The sequence below is a fragment of the Montipora capricornis genome, chromosome 4 (assembly GCF_036669925.1).
Source record: "Montipora capricornis isolate CH-2021 chromosome 4, ASM3666992v2, whole genome shotgun sequence".
Classification (NCBI taxonomy): domain Eukaryota; kingdom Metazoa; phylum Cnidaria; class Anthozoa; order Scleractinia; family Acroporidae; genus Montipora; species Montipora capricornis.
The window spans coordinates 30369275-30381031 of NC_090886.1; the positions used below are offsets into that span (position 1 = coordinate 30369275).

Genomic DNA, 11757 nt, shown 5'->3' on the forward strand with positions numbered 1-11757 from the left:
GAAGATTAAAATAAAGTTTTTACATCGATATTCCTAGCATATTTGAGGCGTAGCACAGATAATCTTAGAGCTTTGAAATTACAAAATGACACGAAATTACAAAGAAAAATGTATAATAATAAACTTAAGATGTACCTGAGGGGTAGATCCTCGTGAGCTTATTCCAAAGTTGACAATCTTAATACTATAAATCTGACCAAACTGACTGTAATTTTCCTTTAGCAGACCGCGTGTGTCGGGATACAAAGAACAAAAAATATTGAAAAACATGAAACGTGATCTAACACCTAAGCTATGACCGAAGTGTTCATCAAGAATGTCGATCGTCAGTTCATAATCAGTGAAAGAAATCAAATTAAATTAAATATAGAACAATAAAGCTCAAGTCATTCACAGCAAATCTTCTGGGGATGCCAACTGAGGCGAAAAGAAGGCTCATTCTGACTCTACAACGAGACAGCATTTCTGTACAGAACACTTGTACTTTGCGTTCTTCGCCTTGACCAGCACATTGCGGACCACGCAATCTGCTCCTGGGTAGACCTCCTTAACTAATCCAAGATCTCATTTACCACGTGGCACATTACAGTCGATGAGAAGAACGATGTCACCAACTCTAATCTGACGCCCATTGGTCTGCCACTTCAGCCTGCGTACTTGGGTAGGAACATACTTTCAGATAAAACGTCTCCAAAAATGCTGCACATTGCTCTGTATGAAGTCGAATAGTTTTCGGGGATTGCATGCCCTATCAAATGACCCTTGAAGAAGGGTGATGCACTTTCAGGAAGAAGATGGTTCGGAGTGATAGGCTGTGGATCGTTTGGATCTACTGATGAGTACCCCAGGGGACGGCTATTTACGAGGGCTTTCACCTCGGCAAACACTGTGGACATTTCATTTCAAGAAAGCACTTGGTTTCCCACAGCAACATGCAATACTCACTTGGTTTGTTTAACAAGGCTTTCGTATATTCCTTCTTGATGGGGACTGAGAAGAGTGGTAAATATCCACTGTATCTTGTGCAGCACGGTGAAATTGTCAATTCTTTCTCAGCTCTTACAAAGGATTTTCCATTGTCGGATATAAAGGTATTGGGCCATCCATGATGAGACACAAAACGTCGAAGGGCTTGGAGAAAGGATTTTGTGGAAAGGCTCTCAACCACTTCCAAGTGAATAGCTCTCATAGTTGCACAGGTAAAGAGAGCACCCCATGGTACAGTGGACTTGTTTCAGACTTAAACCAGATGCAAAAGTTGTTGGGCGTTTCCAGTTAGCTACAAATGATTTTCTTAAGAAAATAGAGCTTAAGCAAAGCGATAATTGTACCTTTTGTGAATTTGAAATAGTATAATTCATTTATTTTGGTCCTGCAGTGTAACCTCCTCTTTTTGGATAGATTTTAAAGGCTGGATTACAGAAAACCTTGACGCAGCAATTGCTTTAGGCCTCAGGCCGAATCTTTTTCACAAACATATATACCTTTACTTCCTACTTGCCAGATATTTTATATGGATCTGTAAGACACAAGGTAAAGCTCCTAAGCTTGAAAATTTCCTTTGCTTTTCGACACTCTTTTTCTCTTTAGTTTGGTTCTCCTATGTCACGCACCATCATCAACTAGAAAGCAGTGTAATCTTCTTCTTATTTCCCTTTTTCTTTCGTACTGGTATGTCTGGCCTGTCTTTCTGTTTTTATATGTGTACATATTCATGTATTGTTTTGTTTCTTTGTTTTTTCTTTCCTCTAAATGTATTTAGATGTTTTCATTGTACAAGTAGCGTTAGTGATGTAAGAGCCATGTCTGTATCAATTAACTTTATTGTAAGCAACGTTTCTACTGTAATGTCATTTATTAATTGCATTGTATTGTAATCAAGGTTTGAAAATAAAAGAATATCAATCATCAGTTCATAATCAGTGAAAGAAATCAAATAAAATAAAATATAGAACAATAAAGCTTAATTAAGTCATTCACAACAGCAAAATTGGGATAATTCCAGCTCCGGCTTGCACTTTTTGTGGAGAAGCAGACAAATCTCTTAAATATATTTTTGTAACTTGCCATTACACCAAGAGATTCTGGGCAGAAGTTATAAAATGGATGGGCAACCTAGATATTGAAATTGAACCTATTCCTAATAAAGACATAATGTCTGGTATAATAGATTGTAAACCATATTCTGTTGACTGCGAAAGAATATATTTATTCCTCTAGATGTAGTAGTATTAAACGCTAGGAAGAAATGATCTACCGACTTGAAATGATGGTCGCCAAATCTTGTAACAAGTTGCCCATCCATCTTGAAAAATAATGCAATAGTAATCTTTTATATCGCTTGTCATTATTATGTTAAAACAAGAGAGTGTGTGTAATATATGTAAAGAGGTCCACTGTGTATTATATGTGTATGTATTTGTAAGTAACTTCTACGATGAAATTAAAATAAAATAAAATACAAAACAAGATGTTAGGTTTTTTGTTTATCTTAGGTCGGGGACTATTATGAAGCCCTTTTGGAAAAGATGAACAACTCCAAAATTGCAACGATGGCCAGAGTTATTATTTATGATCAATCCCCTTGATAAGCGTCTGCCACAGATTGCAGTTCATTTACAGGTATGTAAATAAAGGAAATCAAAGATTTTGATGGCTAAACACCACTAACCTTTTCGGTGTTACGCCTTTGTTTCCCTATAGTTTTGATTCACCCCAGTTGTCACTTATTTCCTTTGCCCAGAACTTCATTTAAAACTATGCTCATGCATCACTTCACTCGCCTTCTTTTCAATTATGTTTCAGCCAACATGTAATTGATTTGATCATAATGACGTACTCCATTAATGGCTTTGTTACAAACAACTTGCTGATGACGAGCTCCGAGAGGTCCTTGGTCCACTTAAGGGAAACTCTTCCAATGGGGATTGCACACGAAGGAAATTACATCTTGGCAAAAGTTGTAATACCAGTGCAAGATGGTTTCCTGTTTTTCGCCGAGGTTGAGCAAGGAGTAGTCTGTAATGTGTGTGACCAGGATTATATAAACAACCACAGGAAAGCTGACTGGTACCTTGACCACACTAAGAGGGAGCTCACCATTGTAACTTATGTCATCCATAGAAATAACTTGAGACAGATGATAGAATTATTTAGCCCTCATGTCCACGGTTTACGCAACGAAGACGTAAACAAACTGACATGCAAAACTGGTCTGCCTGTCAGCGTATTTTGTTCCCAAAGGTCAGAGAGTGTTTATGGAAGATGGTGCATGGACTAGATGATACAAGCTCTTGGACTGTGGTTGTACCTTGACCTACTCTATGACTACGTAGAGATCTTCGAAAGTCTCCAGGCATCTTACTACCAGAGGGTTGTTAATGCAGGCTATGTAACAACGTTCCTAGGAACATGGAGGAACAGCATCATCATATCTAATGATCTGACACTTTCCAAGCAGTTGCTTAGCCGTTGGTTTGTCGTCATGCCACTTTGCTGTCATTGTCATTGCAGACTTTGCACTGAACTATCCATATTTGGAGTGTCCACTTGACAGAACTGGAGAGGGTGGATGTGAAGTGTATTTTAGCATGAATGGATCCTGGGTCAAGAGCCACCATGCTTACACTGCTCTTGATATGGTCAGAAATTAAGGCAACATGACAAGGATATCACAACTCAATTCAACCAACGAGAAGATGAAATTCAGGCGAACAAACTACAAGCAGGACAACATCTGGGAGAAGCAGTATGAACCTGGAAACAGAGAGAGAACGTAAAGGAGTATCCAACATCCCCGGAAATCACAGAAGCATGGCAAGGATGGTTGGGATGCTTGGGCAAGATAATGGTAGCACTCAAGCTGCTGATATGCCCTCATCGTTTAAAACTCCATTCAAAGATGTAGCTTATTTGGAACTTTTCCGGGGTATGACAACCGAGGAGGAAATGCAAAATGGCCAGTCAAGTGAAATAGAAGTTGATTCCGAGTGGGGAGAGCTGCAAGACCAAGATGGGGCAATATTTGCAGACTGCCAGAGCTTAATGAATGAAAGCTTGGCTGAAGAGGCTGGAATACCAGTGGAAGAAGAAGGACAGGAAGGTGCAAGTGGCTGTCAAAAGCATGATTCCAAAATATTTGTTCCAGAGGTAAATGGCATAATGCCCAAGTCTACAGTTATCAAGCAACTGGCAAAAAAAAAAAAAAGAGTCTGCCGACCGCTTAACAAGAGTTGTCAAGCCTCCAAACAGCAACAGCAACATGTCGGGAAAGATACAGAAGATAACCGCGATGTGTTTGGGCTATGGGATGATGTTGCGTTTGAATCTGACTTAAACCATGTGAATCCCTCACTGCATAGATTACGTCAGGTTTCAAGAATACGATGTTCCGCTTCTGGAAGATGTAACACCGGTCAGCTTAAAAGACGACAGTGAAAAGAACATTGAGCTCCTTATATTGCCCTACAACAAACAAGCAAATGGCTTGTACACACGCGTTTCCAGCACTGAAAAGGTGAAGATGTTATAACAGCTGTTAACTTCGTCAAGGAGAGGGAAGGGTTCCAATTGTCGTTTGCAGATTTGGCTTTCCATGAGGCATATGTTCCCCAGGAATCCTCAGTTGGAGCAGATAACGCTACCCAGTACCTACAATACTCGTCACAAATCGTTGAAACAGACACCGTTTCTCTCGAATTTTCTGGAAAAATCCTGAGATTTCTACTTCACACTGTTTTCCCAACTGCAATGTTCCTTCTCCCTCCCCAATGTTGAGCCACACGTGTTTTGAAGCACTGAGACCACTGTGATACCCAAATCAACGTTGGGGAAGGGGAACAGCCACAAGTGTTTCAAGATTTTTCACGAGTATAGTAGCTGATGATGGCCGCAGAGTACATCTTCGATGTTTAAGAAACGGAAGAGTCCATCAAGCTATAGTTTATTCCAGTTGGATACTGGATACTGGATATTAACACAATCACAATCCCCTAATAATACCTTGCTGTGTGCACACTGTGCCAAAAAATGTTTATTTTGATAATGGACGAAACATGTTTTCGCATGAACGTTGTTCACATCTTGTGGTGCAGTGCTCGAATTGCGAATGAAACATCTTAATTCTGAACATGATTTTGTCAATTTTGAGGAACTTATTTTCAGTGTAATTATAACAATCAATCATGTGAACTATGCAGTTGCAAGAAGGAAAGTGTTTCGTTTAAAAGTATTCTTTATTAGCATGTTTCAGTGCTGGCATGAACACAGCATTAGAATAGAAGACTACGGCTGAACGTAGCCCTGATTAAAAACAGGTGGCTGTTGCAAGCTTAGTCATCATGCAAATCGAGTTCATCGTTGTTGTTTAAGAAATGTCCGAAGAAACATGAGACTCAATCAAGCTATATCTGTGTGACACTAAGGATAGAAGAAAATGACATGAAGTTTAAAACACGAGTCCACAACCAAGGTCAGTGGAGACAGAAATGCTTTTTCTAATTAAGTTATCGGCTATTCTAACTTAGGACACTGCATGAACGTCTTGCAACCTTCCGTTACTCTTCAGCAGGGGAAGCGTTCAGTTTTGTTTTTCAGTTACTATTCACCTCCCAGGTCTACCTGTACAATAATAGTTTTCATTAATATACCCTCGGTAATTAACCAAAAATGATATTGGGATGTATGCGGTGGACAAAGTCTCTACAGATACATCATAGTTTATCGAAGCATGATTATCATTTTTAGTATTTGTAATTAACTTAGTAAAGTTATTTGCTATGTTCTTACCCGGATTGGTCTTGTTTAGAGTTATTCATAATCTTACTTTTGAAACAAAACCGTTCTTGGGTGTCTCTAGCACCCGCTCTAGCATGTTAAAATGACCGCCAGCTGGGGGAAACGATATATTCAGATGGTATGATGAATAAACAAACACAAGTGTTCAATTTCCAATGTTTTTCTTTGTGTTATAGCATTACCCCTTCTATTGTATTTATGCCTCATCAAATCATTAAAGTATATAATATTGATTCAGTTTCACAATTTTTATTTGTGAATATCAGATGGTGGCTTTTGCATACCTCTATTCTCTTCCCTCCAGAGATCGTGAAGAACTTGGTCTTAGCTGCTCTGGTACCACACAATTATTTGAGGTGAATATTACAGTTTGTAAAATAAATTCTGTGTAGGATCAATGATTGCAGATACAAAGAGAATGGGGAAGATATTTTAAAGATCTCACGAAATTGTTGGAAAAGTGAGGCCTTTTGAAGGAGCTTTGGGCACAGAGAAATTTTTTAGGGGATGGGAGCTACTCTTTCAAACTAAGGTCCTGGTCCATCCCCAAGTGCATCTTAGTCAATGAGACTAAGACAATGTTGACGTGCATGCAGCTGTGAATGGTGGTAATTGCCTTGTATGACCACCCATAACATTTTTCAGGGCCAGGGGCCTAGCTGATGAGGAAGATGTTGAAGGCAATGTTATCCCAGCACCCTGGAGAAGCGAGAAAACAAGCTGTAGAGGGAAGACTTCATCTCTTATGAGGCAAGAAAGATCAGACAGGAATACCTGGAGGGAGCTGTGTCCTGGCAGTGGAGGCAATTGTAATTACTGTTAAATATAATTTCCCCTGAATGATCTTTACATTTATTATGTTACAACTCTTATGGTATATTGTAAATATATAACTTGTCTAATAATGACCTTTGCAATTACCAGTTAATTGCACTTATTTTTTCAGCCAATCTAATGCTGTATGTACGTAATTAGTAAACATAATACTTAATATTTTCTCCATATATGAAAAATTCGGGTTGATGATTGCTTTCCATCAGAACCTAAAATAAAGTATCTTCCAAATTCTTTGTCACCCCTTAAATGGTCTTCTTAAATATCTTCCAAATTCTTTGTGACCCCTTAAATGGTCTTCTTAATGACCCCCCAACTTGAAAAAATTGTCTGGAACGGTGCACGTACCACAGGCAACCCAGTGTACCCTCACGGAGGGTCTAGTTTTCTTTGAAAACTGGTGCGGTTCAACAAAAATTCATTGCGAAACAAGTGAATTCCAAAGTAAATTCACTCAGAAAATCGATATCACACTCATTGCTTTGTGATTCATGCGATATCGGTTTTTAGCGTAAAATTTACCATGGAATTCACTAGTTAGGCAATGAATTTTTCTACAGAAGAAAGCAAAGAAGATGATTTAATTATTAAAGCAGCAACCGCAAACATCAAAATGCGGACAATTAGAAATTTTTTATTTTAATTTGGTTCCTCGTTTTGGTCGCTTGGTTCCAGAAATCAGCCTTATTTTAACGGAAGTAACCAACCACGTTGTTGAGATGCAAGGCCATCTCCTAAAAGATCTCAACCAGCCCTGGTTGCATCTACGTCACCTGGAAGAGTTCGCGTTGGCAATCCACCAGAAAGGCGCAGCCTTGGACAACTGCTGGGGATTCGTCGATGGTACTGTCAGACCCATATGCCGTCCTGGAGAACACCAGCGTTTAATGTTCAATGGCCACAAAAGAGTTGATGGAATGAAATTCCAATCAGTTGTGGCCCCAAATGGCATGATTGCTAATTTGTTTGGTCCTGCAGGTAAGCTCGTACCATTTAATGTACAGAAAATCCTATGAACGCAATTGCATTTCGTGATTTATGGGCACGAGTGATGTCTTGAAGGTTCCAAAGTTTCAAAACATCACGAGTGACCATAAATCACGAAAAGCACTCGCTTTTGAATGATTTTGTATTTATTATACATGGAATAAAATCATTCATCGCCTTGTTTCCATAGCAACGTCCGTATTGCACTCTAGCCAATTTATGAATTCGTCATTGATTAATCATAAACGCAATATTTTTTTCAGTATATAGCAATCAAGTATGAACTGAATTACTGAAATGGTTCCTTCACAATATCCAGTTTCAAGTCTTGCAAATGTCTTGGTTTAAAATGTAATGCCCTACATAACCTGAAAACAATTGTAGCCATCCCTTTTGTGTTATATGAATAATGTCTTTTAAGTGTCGATTGATTTAGCACTGGAACACTAATTTCAAATCAACTTAAATGAAATGTTGGTTTTTGAGGAGAGGGGAAAACCAGCATACCTGGAGAAACACATCTCAGAGTACAAAATAAAAAAATCTCAACCCAAATATGGTATCATCCAGGATTTCAAGGCAGACCACATTAGTGGGAGTCGAGTGCTCTCACCACTGTCCTATCTACTCCCCCAAACCTTGCATGCGCAAGTTTGTTTCAAAGGTGATTGCAGTGAGGGAACTTGACTTGAGAAAATTTTGTTAAAACAATAATTTATATATACATATTAAAATCATTTGGTTTTGTTAACAGAAGGGAAAAGACATGACTCAGTGATGTTGAGGATGTCAGGGCTGCTGGGTCAGCTGGAGCAATACTCCTTTAATCAAACAGGTCACTCCCTTTGCATTTATGGGGAGCCAGCCTACCCTTTGAGAGTGCACTGTCAGGTCCCTTTTAAGAGAGGACATCTTAGAGCAGATGAGGAGGCATTCAATTCCCCTATGAGCACAGTGAGGTCTGCAGTGGAGTGGGTGTTTAATGACATAACACCCTATTTTAGTTTCTTAGACTTCAAAAAAAACTTGAAAGTTGGACTCAGCCCAGTGGGTACAATGTATTCCACTCATGCTTTGTTGAGAAATGCCCATACCCGCTTTTATGGCTCCAGCACGAGCACTCATTTTGATTTGCAACCACCTACTATCCAGGAATACTTTCAGTTTTAAGTACTTGTAATCAGCCAACCTCATGTAAATATTTTCCAAAGATAATTTAGTTGTACTTGTTGTGAACACTATATGTATGAATTATATACTAAACAGGATTCCCAGCATTTTGTTAAATACAGGCTTACCTGGCTTTTTCCAATGTTTGCCTCAGTAATTTGCAAAATTCCATGACAGGTTTTCAAATTTTATGAGGTTCATGAAAAGGGGCTGACCAGGTAGCTAAGACATAATTATTCCATTTTGAGTAGGCAGCCTAATGAGGTTGTTGGGCAATATTATTTGTGACAGCATCTGCAAGTCAGCTTGACAGTGTTTCAAGAATAAACTAAAAGATCTCAAAATAGCCAATGTGTAACTCATTCTTAAGCACTTTCTTGTCTGAGACCCTCTCGCAGTTTCAGGAGTGAGATGTTTTGAGCTGTTAATATCACATTATATTGATGCTGTTGGGAGAAAACATTCCATTTTGGACTCAGTCACTTTGCAACTCCAGCCCAGCACTTGCACATCTTATGCTAAAGCAGCTCTGTAGCTGCATGGCAAGTCCGCCTGGGTGGTTCATTATCTGGGCCCTATACCTCCTGATTATTTAATGAAGGGGAAAAATTTTCAAACTTATACTGTACATGTATCTTTAGGTTATTTCGCTTACCGCCACGCACCAACTTTGACATGTATGTTTTGTTTTGAGTCCTCTTGGGGCTTCAATGGCAGAATACAGAAAAAAACCCATATTAACAATAATTTTTTTGGCCAGCCTTATAGCAGCATTTGTCCAGGGAATATAAACGTTGGGCAATTCTGAGAAATAATAAATATTTATAAATAAAAGACATCTAGGTTTCAAATTTTTGTGGGTGAAAAGTTACATACATGTACTATGTGACTTAAAAAGGTGAATTTGGTCTTGGTTATTTGGTCTTGGCCCTCACGTGGTTATTATGTCTGAAATATGGCTCTTCTGAAAATAATAATTTTGAAATGTAACTAAAAAATCTGGAAAAATAGAATTCATTGTAACGTAACTGAATGTTTTAAAACATAATAAACAATTCATCATGCTCAGTTCTCTTCATTTCTCTTCATTTCCAAAGAGGCTTCCATCATTGCCACTAGATTGGTGTGACTTGATTTCTTTTTTGGAGAGATTCTCTCTTCAGAGTTGTCACTACCTGGTGCACCTTCATCGACCTTTTTTCTTTTCTTTTTGCTGCTCAACCTTTCCACAGATTGCAGTCTCTCTTTCTGTTGCTTGTTTTTCCTGTGATTTTTCCTCCCACTCTGACATTCGCTGATCTATTTCTCTAAGAGCTTGATACACTTCATCATACTCCCCTTCAATCCCACTGGCCAACTTCTCTTCTCTCTCTCTGGTGTGCTATTCCTCAAGCAAAGAATTGAACCGATTACGAACAGATCTCTGCGTAGCTTTCACAAGACCATGTTTTGCCAAGTTATCGGCGACCTTCGTCCATACTGCCCCCCTCTTAGTTGACCCAAAAGGAAATTGGTATGGTTCTTCATGGATGACCTCTTGAAGTAATTCTTTGTCACCATCTTTTGCAGACATATCTGGACATAAGAAAACTTAATATAATACTACATTCACATTTACGAAAAATAAAGTGTCAGGCTCTTTCAAAGGGGTAAAGAATCATGGTGAACCCTAGGCAAGACCCATGTTTGAAAATCCGAGATTAAGACTGCAGTGCTTCTACTAAATGTTGAGCCCGACACTCTATTTGAATTATTTCCAAACAGTGCAAATGGATAATGGAAAATTTCAAGAATACCTAAGACAGTCATTTTAAAAGATACTTTACATTTATCGTTTACAATGTTTTTTTGTTTTTTGTTTTGTTTTTTCCAGCAAACAGAAGTAAAGCTTTGAAATGTGAATAAACAAGTTATTTTTTTTCTTTATAGAACTAACGTGAATAGGAAACTAATTCCACAGGATAAACCATAACAACAACAGGGATACTTTTCGGAGCCACTTCAACTGCTCACAAGGCAATACATAAGCTTTAATACTCTTCTTCTTAGCATCAATTGCACTACCAACATCTCAAAAGTTGTATCTTATGCTCCAGAAACTGGCAATTTTCACTTGCATGTGATGTCTTAGCGCGAAGTTGAACAAAGTCGTTTCAGACCCCACTGATATGATGTACAAAATTTGGTTTTCTTTGCTTATTTCCTCCACAGAAAAGTTATATCTTTACTGATGACTTACCAGACTAACTTATGTTTTTTGTTTCTTCAGGAAATGAAGTCAAAGAGGTATTCAAAACGCGAAAAGGGCTCACCTCCGTAGACTCTTTGTAGAGAGGACGACTTCTGGAGAAAATCTTGTCGTCAACGAGTAGCCTGTGACAACTTATGCGCATGCTCAGTGTGCGCACGCATGAAATCTGGAACTTGAAGTGGAATTCTTCCTTGTATCCAAAGGTCTCTAATGGCATACATGGAGGGGTGGACATACAGACGTACGTACGGCTATAAAACCAAATTTTCTGGCATCAATGTGTTACCATATTTTCTTAACTATGGCGGAGCTCCGCTAAAAGGCAACGTTGAGTATAGTCATGTTTGCCATTTTGTGAGATGGAGGCATCATAGCGACGAAGCGCAAGGTGGTGCGAATTGATGACAAGAACAATCCAAAATAAGACCAGGAAAAATTGACCCATTGCTAAACTCACAAAAGTCACCTTGGGGATCAAATTCCATGAATAAGAACGCAGGAGACCCATAAAAAAAGAAACCTTCTGCAGAGCCAAAGCGCTTGACCAGTCGCCATCGTTCCATGTGTTGTCCATTTGACATCCTTGCACTCTGCCTCCCTCTTTAATTCATGGTTTAAATCTGACCTCAGTTCATGTATAAGACTATGGATACTGTCTCTCTCAAGATTGAAATTTTTGCTTCCTCTTTTGTCTTTTTATCGACTTTGTAAGCTGGGCT

The 11757-nt window shown here is 38.8% G+C and overlaps 1 protein-coding gene across 1 annotated transcript in view; it reads left to right on the forward strand.

The window, feature by feature from the left end:
* The window catches only part of LOC138046513 (uncharacterized), a 157673-nt gene extending 148886 nt beyond the window's left edge, over positions 1 to 8787 (forward strand). Inside the window, exons 2-3 of the mRNA XM_068893136.1 lie at positions 7298 to 7608; positions 8372 to 8787. Coding sequence (XP_068749237.1) covers positions 7298 to 7608; positions 8372 to 8787 — 727 coding nt within the window. The remainder of the gene's footprint in view (positions 1 to 7297; positions 7609 to 8371) is intronic.
* Positions 8788 to 11757: the final 2970 nt, after the last annotated feature.